This window comes from Bubalus kerabau, chromosome 3, assembly GCF_029407905.1.
Source record: "Bubalus kerabau isolate K-KA32 ecotype Philippines breed swamp buffalo chromosome 3, PCC_UOA_SB_1v2, whole genome shotgun sequence".
NCBI lineage: Eukaryota > Metazoa > Chordata > Mammalia > Artiodactyla > Bovidae > Bubalus > Bubalus kerabau.
Window position 1 is genome coordinate 93,522,759 of NC_073626.1, and position 21,158 is coordinate 93,543,916.

Sequence of the window (21,158 nt, forward strand, 5' to 3'; positions counted from 1 at the left end):
TAGGATTGAAATAGCTCAACTGGAATTCCATCACCTCCACTAGATTTGTTCCTAGTGATGACTCTGCATTCCAGGATGTCTGGCTCAAAGTGAGTGATCAAACCATCGTGATTAACTGGGTCATGAAGATCTTTTTTGTATAGTTCTTCTGTGTATTTTTGCCACCTCTTCTTAATATCTTCTGCTTCTGTTAGGTCCATACCATTTCTGTCCTTTATTGTGCTCATCTTTGCATGAAATGTTCCCTTGTTATCTCTGATTTTCTTGAAGAAATCTCTAATCTTTCCCATTCTATTATTTTCCACTATTTCTTTCAACTGATCACTGAGGAAAGCTTTCTTATCTCTCTTTGGTATTCTTTGGAACTCTGAATTCAAATGGGTATCTGGTCCCATCACTTCATGGCAAATAGATGGGTAAAAAGTGGAAACAGTGGCAGACTTTATTTTTTTGAGCTTCAAAATCACTGCAGATGATGACTGCAGCCATGAAATTAAAAGATGTTTACTCCTTGGAAGAAAAGTTATGACCAATCTAGACAGCATATTAAAAAACAGAGACATTACTTTGCCAACAAAGGTCCTAGTCTAATTAAGGCTATGTTTTTTCCAGTAGTCATGAATGGATGTGAGAGTTGGACTATAAAGGAAGCTGAGCACTGAAGAATTGATGCTTTTGAACTGTGGTGTTGGAGAAGACTCTAGAGAGTCCCTTGGACTGCAAGGAGATCCAACCAGTCTATCCTAAAGGAAATCAATCCTGAATATTCATTGGAAGGACTGATGCTGAAGCTGAAACTCCAATCCTTTCACCACCTGATGCAAAGAACTGACTCAATGGAAAAGACCCTGATACTGGGAAAGATTGAAGGCAGGAGGAGAAGGGGATGACAGGATGAGATGGTTGGATGGCATCTTTGGCTTGACGGATATGAGTTTCAGTAAACTCCAGGAGTTGGTGATGGACAGGGAGGCCTGACATGCTGCAGTCATGGGGTCGCAAAGAGTCGGAGACGACTGAGAAACTGAACTGAACTTCCTTTTCTCCTTTGTCTTTCGCTTCTCTTCTCAGCTGTTTTTAAGGCCTCCTGAGACAACCATTTTGCCTTTTTGCATTTCTTTTTCTTGGGGATGGTCTTGATCACTGCCTCTTGTACAATGTCATGAAATTCCGTCCATAGTTCTTCAGGCACTCTATCAGATCTAATCCCTCGAATCTATTTGTCACTTCCACTGTATAATCGTAAGGGATTTGATTTAGGTCATACCTGAATGGTCTAGTGGTTTTTCCTACTTTCTTCAATTTCAGTCTGAATTTGGCAATAAGGAGTTCATGATCTGAGCCACAGTCAGCTCCCAGTCTTGTTTTTGCTGACTGTATAGTGCTTCTCCATCTTCAGCTGCAAAGAATATAATCAATCTGATTTCAGTATTGACCATCTGGTGATAACTATGTATAGTCTTCTGTTGTGTTGTTGGAAGAGGGTGTTTGCTATGACCAGTGTGTTCTCTTGGCAAAACTCTGTTAGCCTTTGCCCTGCTTCATTCTGTACTCCAAGGCCAAATTTGCCTGTTATTCCAGGTGTTTCTTGACTTCCTACTTTTGCATTCCAGTCCCCCATAATGAAAAAGACATCTTTTTTGGATATTAGTTCTAGAAGGTCTTGTAGGAGTTCATAGAACCGTTCAGCTTCTTCAGCATTACTGGTCAGGGCATAGACTTGGATTACTGTGATACTGAATGGTTTGCCTTGGAAATGAACAGAGATTATTCTTTTATTTTTGAGATTTCATAAAGTACTGCATTTTGGACTCTTTTGTTGACTATGAAAGCCACTCCATTTCTTCTAAGGGATTCTTGAATTCTTCTAAGGGATTATATCTAGTAGATATAATGGTTATCTGATTTAAATTCACTGGTTCCAGTCCATTTTAGTTCACTGATTCCTAAAATGTCAATGTTCACTCTTGCCATCTCCTGTTTGACCCACTTCCAATTTGCCTTGATTCATGGACCTAAAATTCCATATTCCTATGCAATGTTGCTCTTTACAGCATTGGACTTGACTTTCATCACAGGACACATCCACAACTGGGTGTTGTTTTTGCTTTGGCTCCATCTCTTCAGTCTTTCTGGAGTTAATTCTCCACTGATCTCCCATAGCATATTGGGCACCTACCGACCTGGGGAGTTCATCTTTCAGTGTCCTATCTTTTTGCCTTTTCATGAAATTCATAGGGCTCTCAAGGCAAGAATACTGAAGTGGTTTGCCATTCCCTTTTCCAGTGGACCACATTTTGTCAGACCTCTCCACCATGACCCACCCATCCTGGGTGGCCCCACAGGGCATGGCTCAGTTTCATTGAGTTAGACAAGGCTTATGGTCCATGTGATCAGTTTGGTTAGTTTTCTGTGATTGTAGTTTTCATTCTGTCTGCCCTCTGATGGATAAGGATAAGAGGCTTATGGAAGCTTCTGGATAGGAGAGACTGACTGAGAAGGAAATTGGGTCTTGTTCTGATGGGTGGGGCCATGCTCAGTAACTCTTCAATCCAATTTTATGTTGATGGGTGGGGCTGTGTTCCCTCCCTGTTGTTTGTCCTGAGGCCAAACTATGGTGGAGGTAATGAGGATAATGGCGACCTCCTTCAAAAGGTCCCATGCATGCACTGCTGCACTCAGTGCCCCCAACCCTGCAGCAGGCCACCATTGACCCACGCCTCCGCTGGAGACTCCTGGACACTCACAACTCCTGGACACTCATGGGCAAGTCTAGGTAAGTCTTTTGTGGAGTCACTGCTCCTTTCTCCTGGGTCCTGGTGTGCACCGGGTTCTGTCTGTGCCCTCCCAGAGTCTGTTTCCCAGTCCTGTGTAAGTTTTGGCGGCTCTATGGTGGAGTTAATGGTGACCTCCTCCAAGAGGGCTTATGCCATACCCAGGTCTGCTGCACCCAGAGCCCCTGCCCCTGCACCAGGCCACTGCTGACCCAAACCTTTGCAGGAGATACTCAAATACAATTCTGACTCAGTCTCTGTGGGGTCACTGGGTCCTGGTATGTTTAAATTATTTCCTGATAATAAGCCAGGTCGCACTTTATAAGGATAAATTAACTCTTTAGGACCCCAGAGTGTAATATGTTGTACCTTGCTAGTAATCTGCTGCTGCTGCTGCTGCTAAGTCGCTTCAGTCGTGTCCGACTCTGTGCAACCCCATAGACGGCAGCCCACTAGGCTCCACCATCCCTGGGATTCTCCAGGCAAGAACACTGGAGTGGGTTGCCATTTCCTTCTCCAATGCATGAAAGTGAAAAGTGGAAGTGAAGTCGCTCAGTCGTGTCTGACTCTTCGCGACCCCACGTACTGTAGCCGTCACTGGGATTCTCCAGGCAAGAACATCTAGGAGGCAATGGCAACCCACTCCAGTACTCTTGCCTGGAGAATCCCATGGACAGAGGAGCCTGGTAGGGTGCAGTCCATGCGGTCGCTGAGAGTCAGGCACGACTAAGCGATTTCACTTTCACTTTTCACTTTCATGCATTGGAGAAGGAAATGGCAACCCACTCCAGTATTCTTGCCTGGAGAATCCCAGGGACAGAGGAGCCTAGTGGACCACCGTCTCTGGGTTCGCACAGAGTCGGACACGACTGAAGCGACTTAGCAGCAGCAGCAGCGGTAGTAAATTGGGCCCTAGGATACTGGTTTATTGCTTATAACTTGTAAGGTTTCTGTTTTACTGATAACAAAAGAGATGGTGCATATTTCACTTGATCTTAGTGAAGAAAAACCACAAAAAATGGTTTGGTTCAATTAAAGTACATTGGTGTGAAAACCTATCTTTTTCTTTATTTAAACCATTTGTTTTATATTTTATTTTGGACTTTTTATTTTATATTGGGGTATAGCCAATTAGGAGAAGGCAATGGCACCCCACTCCAGTACTCTTGCCTGGAAAATCTGATGGATGGAGGAGCCTGGTAGGCTGCGGTCCATGAGGTCGCTGAGAGTTGGACACGACTGAGCGACTTTACTTTGATTTTTCACTTTCATGCATTGGAGAAGGAAATGGCAACCCACTCCAGTATTCTTGCCTGGAGAATCCCAGGGACGGGGGAGCCTGGTGGGCTATGGGGTTGCACAGAGCCTGCCGTCTATGGGGTTGCACAGAGTCGGACATGACTGAAGCGACTTAGCAGCAGCAGCAGCATAGCCAATTAACAATGTTGTGATAGTTTCAGGTGAACAACGAAGGGACTCAGCTATATATATACATGTATCCATTCTCCTCCAAACTTCCCTCCTATCCAGGCTGCCACACAACATTAAGCAGAGTTTCATGTGCTATACAGGGTCCTTGTTGGTTATCCATTTTAAATATAGCAGTTAAACCATTTCTTCCTTATAAGAAATACATATTGTAAGCAAAGACATTTCATGGCGAATTAAATAAAATTTGATATTTGTTTAGTGATTATTTGGAGAAGGTGATGGCACCCCACTCCAGTACTCTTGCCTGGAAAATCCCATGGACGGAGGAGCCTGGTGGGCTGCAGTCCATGGGGTCGCTAGGAGTCGGACACGACTGAGCGACTTCACTTTCACTTTTCACTTTCATGCATTGGAGAAGGAAATGGCAACCCACTCCAGTGTTCTTGCCTGGAGAATCCCAGGGACGGGGGAGCCTGGTGGGCTGCCGTCTGTGGGGTCGCACAGAGTTGGACACGACTGAAGTGACTTAGCATAGCATAGCATAGCATAGCATAGTGATTATTATATGCAAAGTCTTAAAGAAACAAAGCCTTACATATTATTGGTTTATTTAGGTATATTTATATATAACCAGTATTTGAGATTAAGAAAAAGCAACAATTTAGAAGACTATGTTACATATGAATAAATGAATTATGCAAATAATAATAGCAGTTCCCAATTACTGAACTTCCACTATTTCTCAACCTTATAGTAATAATTTTATATGCATTCATTTACTTACTTCTCACTTACATTTACATTCATTTATATCTCACTTACATTCATTTACTTACATCTCACTACAACCCTAAGGGGTAGCTATTGGTATCCCATCTTAAAGACAAGTAAATTATGACCAACAGCTAATAAGTGTCAGAGCTTAGTTTCAAAATTAGATCCATTTGACTGCAAAGCCCTTGCTCTTAATCTGTATCTCATTATGCTTCAAAAACACACATTTTAGGCTGGGTAGAATCAATAAGTAAAAGCCGGTTATTGTAGGATATGGATTTTTGCCACTCTTGACAGACAGAAAGATGTGACATTTCTACTGCTGGCAATAGGTCTTCAAGAGTTCCTCTTAAAAATGCAAATCTGTACTCCTAGAAGGATAACATGGTAAGAAAATAAATATTTTTAAGCTCTTAACATGTGTGTCCTTGCAAAATCTTAAAAGAATGGGACAAAGGGCAGATAAGTTTTGATAAGGTTGAGGAGTGACAGGTATGGAATAAGGGAGGAGCAACCCTGAGCAGGGGTTTGGGAGCAGTACCACCAGGAAACAGGGAAGCATAAAAGAACAGGAGTTGGGGGGTGGATGGTGTGTGTGTTGTGGGGCTCCTAACTAGGGACAAGAGAAGAGAACATCTAAGACAAGATTTCATAGCTCCATAATTTGCACTACGCCAATATTGCTGCTTCTATTAAAAAATTCCACAGCATTACATGAGCAAGTATGATAAAATTGAGTTGCATGAATTCAAAAAGTATAGTAGTTGCTTGAAGCAATGACTGAGTTATAATTGCTATTGTCAAAGAGCTTACAATCAAAGAACATTTTTTCCCTCTTTCACACCTATTTGCTCCACCATTCTTTACATAATATCAGATGTTACCCATAATCTCTTGCAACATGATTCTGAATTAGTCTTATACACAGAATAGGGATGCTAAGAGAATTGATTGCTAATTAGTTCTGTTGCTTCTTTTCATTGCAGTCATATTCTTAAGTTAGTATACTCGTCAATATATGAATCACAAAACTTAACTGCAGTTTTAGTTAAATACTTAGTTACCATCATTGTAATGCTAATATTTATAAGGATGATAGTGATGATAATAATAATGAACTGGAGTGGTTTTAGGGTTAGAAATGTAAGTCTAAAAATGCTATCTTCATGAACTGCGTTTATCCTACATCAATAATTTTGCATCAGATTTGCTCAATTTACAAATCAAAAATAGATTTTTCTGTCAGCAAAGACTAGGCTTATATCTGAAAATCAAGCACAGCTTGTACATCATCATTAACCATAAAGGCTCTGAAATCAGAACCTAGCTGCCAATTTTGTTGATGATGCATAAGATGAAATCGAGTACAGCTGGCTCTTCTTTCCCATGCTAGCTCTGCAGTACTGACATTAGTGAAAAATCTGTTTGTTTTTTGTTTCAGGAAATTAAATAGCTATGACTAAAATGAAGCAGAGGGAACAGATATATCTGAGTAATAAACAGGTGCTATTTTTATTTTTAAGTTTATTTCACTTCCATTAGGTGCAACACTACTTTGACAAACTGCAATGACCTCAAAGAAAATATGTGAATCTTAAAAAAAAAAAACAAAAACTAGAGGAGCCCCTTTATTGATAAATGGGAACCAAATTACACAAATAATTTATAATTTAAAATCCACCATAAGTAAATATAATTCTCTTAATGATTATTCCTCCTAATAGTGTGTCTATGGACTGATTACACCTTCAAAAAGGAGATTTTATTTCCTGACATGTCAACTGCCTTAGTAGAATAGGCACTTCATGATTTAGGTCCAAGGTGAGTAACATAGTGGTGGAGAAATAAACCAATTTCTAAATATTTCCTTAAAATGAGGAAGTGAGAGAATTTTCAATGAGGCAATATTAAGTTAATGGCATAAAACTTATTTCCAAATCCCTAAATTTATTGGAAGCTTGTTGAATCAAGGAGATCCTTATCCTCTTTTTCCAGGCAAGCATTAAATATGCTGTGCCAGTGTGGGGTAGAAGGAAGGACTGAACACACACATTAACTGCCAACACTTCAGGAAATCCGGTGAAAGAAATCTTTTTAAAGACACAAGGATAGGGGGAAGGGATAGTTAGGGAGTTTGGGACTGGCATGTACACTCTGCTATATTTAAAATGGATAACCAACAAGGACCTACTGTATAGCACAGGGAACTCTGCTCAATGTTATGTGGCAACCTGGATGGGAGGGGGTGTAAGGTGAGAATGGATACATATATGTATAGGGCTGAGTCCCTTCTCCTGAAACTATTACAACATTGTCAATTGGCTATATACCGAAATGCAAAATAAAAAGCTTAAAAAAAAAAAAAACAAGGAGGAAGAGAGGTGACAGCAACATACTTTTGAAAACTGGAAAATAGGTGAATGAAATCTGACAGACTTAGCAGATCTCAAAGAGAGGAAACTAAGTTAGCTAGGGAGAAAGCTGAGAAACACCCCCATTAACACAACAGAATCTTCCAAGAAATGACAGCCCTAGGGAATTCTGAAACTGAAAATGAAGGAGGGACGGTCTCCTGGAGGACTGGGTGAAAGCTGACCAAGGAGCAGTTCTCTCTGTTAATTCCTTTTCAAACTGATGCCGAAGGAAGATTGACTCTCCCCACTTTGGAATAAGTCCCTCATGTTATTTTGGACTTATAGAGGCCAGGCACAGTTGAAGACCTAATATTCTATTGAAAACATCCCTTCAAGCCCCTTTTCCGCTCAGCTCCCAGGACACTGGCAGCCAAATCTTGACCCTCCACAAACCAGAAAGGTGGACTAATACCTGGCCATTCCACCTGGAAAGATCTAAAACTATAGCTAACCAGGATATCCAACAAATAGTCTTTCCAGATCACCTTGCAATAAAGCTCATGATCAGTGAGTTCCATATGGGTGTATGCATTCAGAGCTCCCAATCAGCTTTTAGTCTTTCATTCTTAACTGGAAGCAGAAAATCAAGGATTATAAGACATCTGAGAAAATCTCTAATGCAGAGGGGATAGGGGACTTGGGGAAGGAAGGAATAGGAGTTGTAATTTAATGGGTACAGAGTTTTAGTTTAGGAAGATGAGAAAGTTCTGGAGGTGAATGGTAGTGATGGTTGCACAACAATGTGAACTTACTTAATGCCACTGCACCATACACCTAATATTGGTTAAAATGGTAAATCTATGTTATATATATTTTGCAACCATAAAAATAAATTAAAAATTAAGTTTATGAGACTGTCAATTGGAAAATACAGGTGTGGAATTTTCTTTAAAAATATAACAGAAACAAAATTAAATAAAAACAAGTATAAAAGTGATAAGAAATTAAAGCACTAGACCAGAAGATCTAACGTATAATATATAATTAAGATATTTCCAGAAATGGAGAAAAAAGAAAACATACAAGAGGAAATCATTAGTGAAATAATCCAAGAAAATTCCCCATAACTGTAAGACATTAATTTCCAAATTGAAAGCCCTATTCAGTGTTCAATATGATGGATGAAAACAGAATCACATCAGAGTGTTAACACTGGAAAATTTTAGAATAATGAAGACAAAGGAAAGATCACCAAAGTTTCTAGAGAGGAAAATATCAGGTCAAGAATCACAATAGTGTTGCGTTTCTTAACAGTAAGACTGGGACTGGAGCAACGAGTTTAAATTTCTGAAAAAAAGTATTTCCCACCTAAAACTGTATTATCAGCCAAACTGTTAATTAGGTTATAAGAAAGAATAAAGAGATTGTCAGAAATGTAGGATCTTTAAAAATCTACCTGCTAGACACTCTTGCTCTGAGTCTACTGGAAGATATACTCAGAGAAAGAGAATGTATGTTGGCAGGGAGGAGAATTTGGGGGAGAACACTAAGAAAAAGAGAAGTACATGGGCAGAGAGAACAGAGAATCCAACACAGAAAAAGGGGCAGAGAAGCCCTAGATAAGAGTACAGGATTACAGGGTAACTATGGCTCACCATTTGCACAAGTCAAACTCCATACCAGATCTCCTTAGACAGTTTTTGGCTGAGGACAGTGCAAGGCTCTTTATTCCATATGCTTCCTTCCCTCCACACAGAACAGCTGTGCACAGATAAAAGTGGTAGAATTACTCTAAATGCTGATGGTGCATGAGGCAATAAAAGAATATGTCCCTGACTTAAATGGTTACACTGAATGCTGTCAGCCATATTAGCAAGAGTCTTATGATCTCTGCAGACTACAATTTTGAAGAAAATACGTATTTGCCTAAATACATTAAATTCTCTCAGGTGGACATTCTCCTGCATAGGAGTCTGTACATGTGTGTGCTAGGTGTGTGAGTAAGTCTCTGAAGGGATATACAAGAAGCTGATGACATATTTGTTTCTGGGGAAAGGAAGTGTGGGGTTGGGCAAAGGGGGCATGAGGAAAACTTACTTTTCAAGATTTATCCTTTTGTTCCTTTTGAATTTTTATCACAATTCAAAAAATTGAATAAATTACATTCTTTAAAAATTTATAGTTTTAAGCAAGAAATTCAATGTCTAGGAGTTTATACTAAAGAAATCTCTATCCTTAAAGCAAATGATGTAGGTGCAGGGATTTCTTTGTGTTAGCAAAACTTTAGAAATAGCTTACATATTCATTTACTAGGTACTGATAAAATAAATTATGTATATTCCTGCAAGGGAATAGTATGCAACCAGAAAAAAGTAAAAGCCCTTTATGTACTGATACAATACTATCTCCCAAATAAGCTGTTAAGGGAAAACAGATAAGAAACATACTTAAACAAATGTGCGAACTCACATTTGGTTGTATACATGTAGACTATCTCTGGGAGAAAACACAAACATTTTAAAACATTGGTTTAGCCTGAACTTCATGGCAGGTGAACAGGGATATGATGGAAATTATTCTCTGGATGTAATTTTACCTTTTGAATTTTGAGCCATTTGAATATGTTACCTTTGAAAACCAAATGGAATTACGGTTTTGAAAATGTGGGGCATTTTTAAATAGCCTAGATTCTTTTCATCTCGATTCTTTCTTTTTTCCCTATTGCAAAGCCAGTATGAGATCTTTCATCTAATAATAACACTCTGGTTGTAGTTCTGCAATGTTTAAGAAATGAAATCTGTTACTCCTGCTGGGATCAGAAGAGTTGTCAGCATACGTGGGCAGCAGTGGGTGAAGAAGAGCTTTTGGATTTAAGGCACATAAACTAAATATCAAAGTTGAATGTATTATAACAACATTGTTAATATAGGAGAAATTTTTACCAATGTCACATATGAAGACATCAGTGATATACTTCTCTAAGATATAGATAGATCATTCAAGATAGACCAAAGGGACTTTGCTGGTGGTCCAGTGGTTAGGAATCCACCTTCCAAGGCAGGGACACAGGTTTGATCCCTTGTCAGGGAACTAAGATCTCACATGCCGTGGGGCAACTACCTAGCCTGAGTTCTCCAGCGCCTATGCAAAGTTAGAGTATTTCAACAAAGACCCAGCATATTAAAAAAAAAAAAAAGACCAAAGATAGGAAAAGAGAGGGATAATGGGAGCTCCAGACTGGATTTCTAAGCTATGTCTGGGTCCCTTTTCAATAGTATGACTTATTGGGATAGAGGAGCATATTTTCTGTTTCCTTCTTCCTTTTCCATGTTTTTATAAACCATCACACATATTAGAAATGTGGGTATGAATTTAACTTCATAGAAGACTTTTGAAAATGCTATAAATAACTAACTTCCAGGAAATTAAGTGAGCTTTGTGTATAATAAAGCCCCAGATGTAATGTGATAAAGACAAAATGTAGTGGTAAAGATCCTTGAGCCCCCAAATTGGTCTATTTGTATTCAAAATCTGTGTTCAAAGACCCCACCATGGTCTCTAGCACGGCCCACATTACCATCTATAGATTCATCTAGGACAAAAAATATTTGATGAGATTATGGAATTATCTAAAAAAGCCTTTGACTATATGAACATTTACTTTCCCAAACAAAACTGACAGATTTTCCAAGACATCACATCAAGCTTCTACTGTGTTGCCATCTGTCTCAATACTGAAAACTTGAGTAATCTTTAAGTAGGTAAATCTTTAAATGAAATCCTCTTAGCATGACAAATGACTCTAATGGCATCTCTTAATGAACAAATGGCTACCAGCTTGAAAAACCTACGTCTCTGAAAGAAAAGTGCAACTTTCAATAGAAATCCCAAGGACAGTAAACAAGCAGAAAGAAGGTTTTTACTGGAGGTATTGGCCAAGCACTGGGGAAGGTCAAAGGCCAACACTCTTTAGAAAGACAACCATGGCAGTCCCATGGCAGTCTTGTTGAGCAGAACCTGACTAGGGCAAGGAAGCACTAGTGGTAGGAAACAATATAGGCAGCTGTTGTCAGAATTCAAGTAAAAAATGATAAAAAGTGAAGGAAGAGGGAGGAGATGGTCAGATTTTGAGAGGAAGGAAATATGGGTGAGGGGATACAATGTTTAGACTTAGAATGGACAAGAAGCTCTGACAGCTTTGGCAAAGAAAGTTTCTGCCCCCCTCTCCTGAGTTGTCTGTGCATCTACAGCTCTTTCAGGGCCTTGTTCTCCTCTTTTGCCTTCAGAGGCCACCATTCACTTGCCTGCTACTTGCCAGACGTTGGGATCACAATCCTGGCCTCAGGGAAATGCGATGTGCAGAAGGTTATAATTTGCGGTGCTCTTTGCTTTGATTGTCCCATACTCCCCCCTACGCCCACCACCACTCAAGTCTGTGCAGATGTTAATACTGACTGAAGGTGAGAAACAAATGAAAGAAATTACAACACAAAGGATAGATTATAAACTGTCTATGAAATAAAACTTTCCAACAGTTTAAAGGAAAAGAGCAATAAAAACCTTACCACTTACAGAGATCCCTTTAAGAGCACACCCTGATTCCTAGCCTTTGCTCGCTAGCCTCAAGTCCCACGGTAATTGACTCTCCTCTTAGAAAATGTGGTGCTGGTGCTTAGTTGTGTCCGACTCTTTGTGACCCTTTGGACTATAGCCCGCCAGGCTCCTCTGTCCAGGGGATTCACCAAGCAAGAATAGGAAGGGGTTTCCATCTTCCTGACTTAAGGATCAAACCCACACCTCCTATGTCTCCTGCCTTGCAGGCGGATTCTTTACCACCAAACCGTCGGGGAGTGCCTGTCTTCAGGTCTCTATACTACACATCTTTACCATGGTTTGCCTTACTCATGGTAGTTTAATTTCATGAAAGATCCAGCCCTCTTTCCAATCAATGCAACCCACAGGATATTATTATATTTGCATATTTGCAGCAACACCTTTCCCAAGACTGAGTTCGGCATTATGAAATAACACTATAGAGGGTCTCTAACAGCACAGCTCCTTGTAGAGTTTGCATTTCAACTTGTGCCCACTGGTAGCAGTGAAGATTTGCCACCTTATTCTTCTTGGTCATCCACTGAATTCTACACAAGCATATCTCCCAAAGGCAAATAATAATTATCAAAGACAATTCATATTAAGGAAGAAAAAAATTTCCCTAAATATAACATAATCTGCACCGAGTCTACCTTAAATGGAGATAACTGGCTACATTTTTATTCAGTTATGTCGATTCTCACTTTGTTCATCCTCCTGCTTCTAACTATGCCCAGATTCCTATAGGTCTGTAAGAAACAGGATGCATCACAGTAACCTTTTCAAGTGACAGCAACTCCCTTCCTACACAAAGATGTTGAAATCATGGAATTATTAAAGAGTATAGATACAAATGTCATGTGTGTGTGTGTGTGTGTGTGTGTGTGTGCAAAGTGAGGGAGGGTCTTTTTCCAGGTATAATTAACTTGGCTCTTTTAAGTATCTGATTTCATTTGCTATGTGAACTAATGTTTTGGTTCTTGGCTATACTAAAATATTTTATAATCACAAATATTGCATAGTTCTAGGGAGCAGTTTTATACCCTGGAGTATTAAATACTTATAGGTATAAAATACTTAAAGGAAAAGAACGTCTTAAATTTTAAAAAGAGAAGCAACTTAGCCAAAGTTTAAAAAGTGAGAATTCTTAAACTTTGTAATATATGGTTACAATTTGCTCAAGAATAAAGAATGCTATCATGTGATGGGTTCCAATAAAATTAAACCTTTCAGTCTCTTAGAATTTATTTCTTTGCTATTCTTGTTACTATGATAAATGTTTTCATTCACAAGGATAAGGTGGACTCTAAGATCTCAGCTGTAAAAATGTATGACTATTTCTGCTTCCACATTCATTTATTTAATGTAGTCTATGATTTCCACTATTTACAAATAACTGTAGATAGCCTAATGGGCAGGTCCTAAAAATTTCAAGATAAATTAGAGAGAATTTTTGCCCTTATAGAGGTCAGTTTAAGAGGGGAGATAGAGAAATAAACAAAAAATTGAATATGGGTCACAACAGAAAGATGTACAGAGTATGACAAGTAACTGATCAATTTTAGAGTGTGTAGGTGGGAGGTGTAGGGAGCATGGCAGTGTTGGTGTTAGGCAAAATTTCACAGAAGCTAAAGCCCCTGATCTGAGTACTGAACGGTAGACAGTATGGGAAGTTCATTCCAGCCTGAGGAAAGAGCTTGTGCAAAGGTACTAATACATGAAGTAACACAGGCAACTTGGGGAACCAGTCTTCATTGATTAGGAAAGGGAGCTGAGGCTGGGTGCATCAACAAGTAAAAAGGTGGGAGATACACAGGGACCAAAAAGGTTGCTGTGTTTCCTGTCTCCGGCTTTTACCACTATACTCTCTGTTGTGATGGTAGAAGGGTTTAATGTCTCTGTGACAAGAAGAGTCTCATCCTCCCTGGAGTTAGTCACTCAGTCATGTATGACTCTTTGCGACCCCATGGACTGTAGCCCACCAGGCTCCTCTGTCTATGGAATTTTCCAGGCAAGAATAGTGGAGTGGGGAGCCATTCCCTTCTCCAGGGGATCTTCCTCACCCAGGGATTGAACCCAATGTCTCCTGCATTGCAGGCAGATTCTTTACCTTCTGCTCCCCAGGGAAAGAGGTTTACCCCAAAATGGGCATTCCTATTTGATTTTGACATGCCACTCCCTATGTGACAATATGAAATGCTCCCTCCCCCCTGCCCAGTAACAGTAACATAATAAATTCTATCCTATGTGTATTCATCAATATTAGTCATCGGGTAAGTTCTGTATGTGCACTTCTGTCCCAGCACTAAGGCCTTGAACAAGTAGGTATTAGAGACAAGTATATCTCTTTCCAATTCAAATGGCAGAAAATTCAGTCCCAATTGACTGTAGCTAAAAGAGAACTGATTTACTCACATGAGAATCTGATAGGTTTCATGAGCTTCAGGAAAAGCTTGATCCAGGCTCAAGTCTTGAACTCCCAATTCCCCTCCATCTCTTGGATCCATTTTCTCTGTGTCAGCTGCATTTGCTAGCAGTTTTGTGGCATTGTAGCATTGCTGCATTTGTGGCAGTTTTCATCTTTTCATGCTGAAGTGCTAAGAACAAAAAAAAGGAAGAGATCATTCCTGGTGGCTCCCACACATATCCTAACTGTCCTTGTGGCTACTTGGGGTGCTGATTGGTCAACATAAGGAATAACTAAAGTAAGCACTGGTACAGATGAATGAGGTCCAGGTGGTATTTGTGTGATGATTCATCTGCCACGACACATCTGGATACTAGAACCATGACCTCCGGGGACTCGTTTGCCACCTACCCTGGATTCCGTACTTCCACAACTCCTCCAGTATCAGCTCCCAGCCCCTTGTCTCTTCCTCAGGAGACATTCATCACGCTGTTTCTCTCTCCCCTTCTATGTGCCTGTGGGTATCCTCTTCCTACTTTCAGGGAAACACTAGCCCATTCTGAAGCTCCTTCAGGTTCTGTCCGGAAACCCTTTTCCCTAATAATTTAGGATTCTATAAAACAAAGCTGGAAGCATGAATAGATTATTTTGTTTTGCCTTTCTTTTTTCCATGTCTTGGGACAGTGAACGTTTAGCAGGAGACCTGCTTACAGACGTGGGAAGGGAGGAGAGAAGCAATAGCAGAAAATACAAGGAGGAGAAAAGTGTAAACATAATTTAGATTTCAAAATATTATCCCAAGGACTCACTCACATGGCATTTCCAATTGGTAGTACAGAAAGTTCTGGGTTTTTTCCTTTCCTTCTCTCCCCTTCCTTTCTCTCTGATATGAGAAAATAGATAGACCACTGGCAAATAAGCTGGTAAATGAGTAGCCCTTATATAGAATGTGTGATGTAATTGTCCTGACAGGTATCACATGCTACTTTTCTTTTTAGGATGGAATTTATATATCAGTCTCAGCTAAGTATAGCTCCGATCTGACTTATATAAGCTTACAATATTTTGTGTTTATAGTTTTGAATATTGTGACCACGGAAAATTGATTTTTTTTAATGTGTGGGGTTTCTGCTTTTTTGAGGACTGAATCCTTCATTAGTACTTTTAAATAGTACATTTAAAATAAAGAATTTCCAGCAAAAGAAAATCAAGGAGTAACAGAGTTTTTCATGCATATCATTGATGCCTTTCAACAGGATGTAGAGTCAGGCTCCAAACAGAAACTGCTCTAAGAAGTCAACACAGGGAGAATTTAACTCAAGGAATTTGTAAAAATAGGCAATGAAAGGGAGAAGAGAGCCCCCAAAGAAGGGAGTGACTCTAGGATAAAACAACTATCCTAAAAAATAGGATAAAACAACTATAATTCTTAAGTGGGAGGAATAAAGGGAAAAGGGGATGTTACTGGAGCCCAGGGTCAAGGGTCATAAGGCATTTGGGCTTTCCTGGTGGCCCAGAGAGTAAAGAAGCTGCCTGCAATGCAGGAGACAAGTTCAATACCTGGGTGAGGAAGATCCCCTGGAGAAGGGAATGGCTACCCATTCCAGTATTCTTGCCTGGAGAATTCCATGGACAGAGGAGCCTGGTGGGCTACAGTCCATGGGGTTACAGATTCAGACAGGACTGAGCGACTAACACTTTCACTTTTCAGAGCAGGGGGCAGATGAGGAATATTATGCTTGCCCCATCCTCCAGCTGTCTCCTTTCCTGCTTCCCACTGGTCACACCCAGCTGGCACTAGTTCCTCAGGGAAGGCAAGGCAATGCTGCTTGCAGGATCAGCTCCTCTGTGATTACAGACCAGAGACGGGGAAAGAAGAACCAGGAATGAATCAGAGAGCACACAGGCCTGGGACCCTGAAGCCTCCACTAAGAATTTTTAAAAATTCACTGTTAACAAATCCAGGTTTGATATAATTTATATTATATCAAATTTATCCAGGAAAAACAAAGTTGTCTATAATGGGTCCCATCAAGGAGTTACCAAAGGCTCTACAACTTGGGGATAAATCATTGAAATCAGAAGAAAAAAAAAAAGAACCAGTTATATATGTATATTCATATTTTGAACTGACGTTGGAAGCCCTGTTAATTTTGCTGAATTTAGTCAACCTTCTTTTAAGAACACCACCTACCTTTATTCTTTGGCTTTTTAAACGCAGAAAGCTGCTAGATCTATAACCTTGCTTGCCCCTTTCATTTGGAATACTGAGAATCCAGTAGCTTTTTATTGTTAGGCTTCTGTTTATCCATTTAAAGGTTACTGCATTGGCTTATACTAGGACTTCAATGATAGTGTCCAAAATGAATTTTCTATCACCCAAACTATTTTCTATCTCTACTGCACTACTGCACGGGAAACAGCAAATGCTGTGCTCATTTCTTTGAAGCCTCAACCTGGCTGGCACGCCTCTCTAAACATAGATCAGGATTAACTGAGTAATAAGGCAAGACTGCACAATAGTTTCTCTAATAAATTCTTCAATATTGTTACCTTAGAGAAGTCTTTTCAAAGGATTTAACTTCAGGTACACAGAAACTTTGGAAATATTGAGAAATGTCCACATGCTAAAACATTGTTTTAAAAAACTGTAACAAGCTTTATGGTGTCAAATTTTCAGTCTCCTACTTTTATTTTTACAAATTTCAGCATGATGGTTCTGGGGTTTTTTTTTGCTTTTACGTTGAGAAAACTGATTGTTTCACTTGTACTTCTACTGGTCCTAGAACTAAGCTTTTTTTCACCTCTCTAAAATTGGGCATGTTTCTGTTTTAGTCTGGATACTCTAATTCTCTGTTAAACTTTTTTTAAAGTTATAATTTATTTATTTTTAATTGGAGGATAACTGCTTTACAATATTGTGTTGGTTTCTGCCATATATCAATATGAATCAGCCATAGATATAGGCATGACCCCTCCCTCTTGAAGCTCCCTCCCACCTCCCACCCCATCCAACCTCCCACCCCATCCCACCCCTTAAGGTTGTCACAGAGCACCAGGTTTGAGCTCCCTGCATCACACTGCAAATTTCCACTGGCTATCTAATTTTACAGGAGGTAATGTAAGATCATGGCATCTGGTCCCATCACTTCATGGGAAATAGATGGGGAAACAGTGGAAACAGTGTCAGACTTTATTTGAGGGGGCTCCAAAATCACTGCAGATGGTGATTGCAGCCATGAAATTAAAAGATGCTTACTCCTTGGAAGGAAAGTTATGACCAACCTAGATAGCATATTAAAAAGCAGAGACATTACTTTGCCAACAAAGGTCTGTCTAGTCAAGGCTATGGTTTTTCCAATGGTCATGTATGGATGTGAGAGTTGGACTGTAGAGAAAGCTGATCACAGAAGAATTGATGCTTTTGAACTGTGGTGTTGAAGAAGACTCTAGAGTCCCTTGGACTGCAAGGAGATCCAACCAGTCCATTCTAAAGGAGATCAGTCCCGGGTGTTCATTGGAAGGACTGATGCTGAAGCTGAAACTCCTCATTGGAAAAGACTCTGATGCTGGGAGGGATTGGAGGCAGGAGGAGAAGGGGACGACAGAGGAGGAGAAGGGAACGACAGAGAATGAGATGGCTGGATGGCATTACCGACTGGATGGACATGAGTTGGGGTAAATTCCGGAAGTTGATGATGGACAGGGAGGCCTGGCGTGCTGCAATTCATGGGGTCACAAAGAGTCAGACACGACTGAGCGACTGAACTGAACTGAATGTAAGATGTATGTTTCAACGCTACTCTCTTAATTTGTCCCATCTTCCCACCCCCCCTAATCTATTCTCTTACTCTAAAAGTTTAAGTTCCATTCCATGGCTGTATGAAAAAAGAATAAGAAATAAGCAAGAGAGTTTAAAACTACGTGAGAAATTGGAAGTTTCAGAAAAGTAGCAGTGAAAGAAAAATACCTCTTTATAAGCTCCAGAAGAAAGAACTTTAAGATGAAATTAAATCAGAGATACAGAACATTTTATGGAAACGGGAGACAGATGTGCTTTTGGAACCGGGAAAATACTGGTTAACTTTTAGTTGTGATCACACTTTGGTGGTGTCTATGTGAAGCAAATGCTTTGGCTCTAAACTTGTTTCTTCTGCTTTTATGTTTTCTGCCTTCACCAACCTGGAGACAGGAGAATGAGGTAAATTTTGACTCTCTGGTGGTCAATGAGATAACTTTTGCTTATCTCATAAATACTGCTGATAGATAAACAATTTAGTGTCTTTCAACTGAAAACTTCCTCCTAAAGACCATACAACCCAGGTTTGGGGGAAAAATTGGAGAAAGCGGTCCTTGAATATTTGCTACTCATAATTTATTCGCTCACGTGGTGAATATAACATTGGAAAGGGCCTAAGACATCATCAGACCATAACTGTGTTTGCTGTCATTTGAACAAAGCAAATAGTGACAACTATTTTTTCCTCTTAATATAGTTTTAGTGGTAGAGATGAATTCATTCTTTTTCTTTAGTAGTCCTAATATATTTTCTTTCTGAAAAATGTACAAAATAATAAACTACAGAAGACTGAATAATTCTATATTTGGTTACCTTTTTTCCATAAGACACATTAGTAACTTTACACCTGAACCCAGTTATAGCCTTTAGTCCCCTACAATGCTAGTGTTGAAAGGGGCTTAGAAACCACTTGTCCTTCATTTTGGACATGAGGAATCTGAAGCAGAGACAGACTAATTTCTGCAAGAAGGCATAGAGAGAAACAATGAAAATATAATTAAAACCTGAAAACTGGCCCAGGCAATTCTTCACTATAATATTTTGTCCTGATTGTGAGCCAAGAACCACTTTCTCAGCCCCTTTAATTCACTCTATCCATGCCTGGTCACTTCAAAACTTTGCTGACTTCTGCAAATTACATATCAGCATCCCAGAAAATGTGGAGTTCATACACCTGAGATCTTTTGCTCAAGAAGAACTATTCTTACTAGTCTATTAAATGGTGGTTCCTGGAACAAACAGACTGCCTCCAATTGTATATGGGCACCATAATAGAAAGGAGTGTCCGGATGTGGGACTGAATGGCCTAAATATGGTAGCTAGAACACAAAGTCCCGAGGGCAAAAAAAAAAAAAAAAAAAAATTACTTATAGAGAAAGCCCCCTTTAAATGGCAGCACTGATGAAAGCTAGGACGTTGAAAGATTATAGACTTTGGAAAATTCAAATGTTCTATGTTCAAGGCCTATGGTATGTTCAGGCCAAAAAGACACGTACAAAGGCTCTAGGACTAAATGCGTGAGTCATGGAATTCACGCCCACGCTGATTCTACTACACACTTTATACAACTACCCAAATCAAAACAGTAACACAGGCCTGGCCCCATAAAAACATATTTAAGTAATCCCTGTGGAATTTAGGAAAAAAAGCATACTGTCCAGATAGGTTGTAGGCAGAACTCAATAAGATGCAAACATACGCGTATACTTTAAAATATGCTAGATGAGGACGTTTAACGGGAAGTTTTTGTTTTGAATAAAGGATTTATTGCCACAAACACACCGGACCTGAACTAGAAAGGGATGTGAGAAAGCGGAGCAAGCATCAAGTTGTGTAAATCAATGTGGGAGTAACTCAGCGACCTGTTAACTCGTTGCCAAGTTCTCGGCGCCAGCCCTTTCCCGGGTGTGGAAGGAGGGCCCCTCTTGCCCGGGAGGAGAGGCATGGGTCTCGACCCCGGGTCTTCCCGCCGGCTCTGCTAGGTCCTTCCCACTCGCGTGCGCCGCTTCGGGCAGGGCAGGCCGGGGCGGGGACAAGAGAGTACGGAGGGAAGGGCCGAGGGCGGTCAGGGAGGGCGGAGGGAAGCCGAGGAGGAGGGCGGCGGGCGGTTTTATTGTTTCCTTTCGCCCTCCTCCTCCCGCGCCTCGCCCCGGCGTCACTGGAAAGCAGCCCGGGCCGCCCGGCGGCGGGTTATTTATAGCGCGGGCTGCGCGCGCGTCACGGAGCCCGGCCCGACTGACGGGGCCGCTGACGCGCTTGGCCGCGGGGCCGAGTCCGCGGGGCTGCGCGTCGGGCGCCGGCGACAATGGGGTTCTGTGTGTGCAGCTGCCGTCGCCGCTGGGGGCCGGGGGAGGAGGGCGGGCAGCCGCTCCCCGACCCCCCTTCCTCTCGCCCGCGACCCCCCGAAAGGTAACCGGCCTCTTCTGCCCCTGGCCGGGCCCCGCCAGCTGCTTTTTTCTTTTCTTTTTAAAAAATTTAATCAGTTAAGTTTCCCTCGCCCCAACCGCTTCCATCTCCCCCGCTTTCCCTTCTGGCCCCCCAACATGACGAAACAAGGGGCTTTAGCCGGCCGGGGGCGACCGCTTTGTGCGTCGCGGGGAGCGGGACCCGCCCAAGGCGCGCCCAGCGGGGGACGCGGTGACCGAGGGGCCGGGAGCGCCGGGCAGGTAACGTATCCTGGACCAGGAGCGGGGGCTTTGTTTGGGTCGGGGGAGGGGAGGGGAGCTGGGGTGGGTGTGGACGCCGGGCAGCCCTTCTGGGACTCCTGTCTCCCCTCCACTCCCCGCTCTCCGCCCCGCTGGCCGGCGCGCAGGAAGCCAACCTGGGTGTGTGGCGCGAGAAGCGAAAGAGAAACTTCTGCGTGACTAGCTGAGGCTCCTTCGAGAGGCCAGGACGCTAGAGGCCCCCACCCCCACCCCGCCGCCGCCGCCGCCGCCGCCCCCCCCCCTCCCCCTGCCGCTCACTCTCCTCGCGGGGGACTTTGGAGCCCTCCCCTCGCCCGCCCCCGCCCCGCGGAAGGAGGGGCT

General features: G+C 41.5%; 2 protein-coding genes and 1 long non-coding RNA gene across 3 annotated transcripts in view; 2 read left to right on the top strand and 1 right to left on the bottom strand.

The window, feature by feature from the left end:
- Positions 1 to 2,623: 2,623 nt before the first annotated feature.
- The window catches only part of NR4A2 (nuclear receptor subfamily 4 group A member 2), a 37,182-nt gene continuing 18,647 nt past the window's right edge, over positions 2,624 to 21,158 (top strand). The window contains exon 1 of the mRNA XM_055572525.1: positions 2,624 to 2,776. The gene's annotated coding sequence lies outside the window, so the exon portion shown is untranslated. The remainder of the gene's footprint in view (positions 2,777 to 21,158) is intronic.
- On the bottom strand, positions 4,811 to 15,246 carry LOC129646415 (uncharacterized). The gene is made up of 5 exons (XR_008711908.1): positions 15,147 to 15,246; positions 14,745 to 14,959; positions 14,342 to 14,523; positions 8,989 to 9,094; positions 4,811 to 5,350 (listed from the first exon to the last, which is right to left on the bottom strand). It is a non-coding gene; the product is annotated as an uncharacterized LOC129646415 (long non-coding RNA).
- LOC129647280 (spidroin-1-like) lies at positions 19,352 to 21,045 on the top strand. Its single transcript, XM_055574435.1, has 3 exons — positions 19,352 to 19,447; positions 20,115 to 20,541; positions 20,689 to 21,045. Exons 1-3 carry the CDS (start codon positions 19,352 to 19,354, stop codon positions 20,994 to 20,996), a joined length of 831 nt encoding a protein of 276 aa, XP_055430410.1. The 3' UTR covers positions 20,997 to 21,045.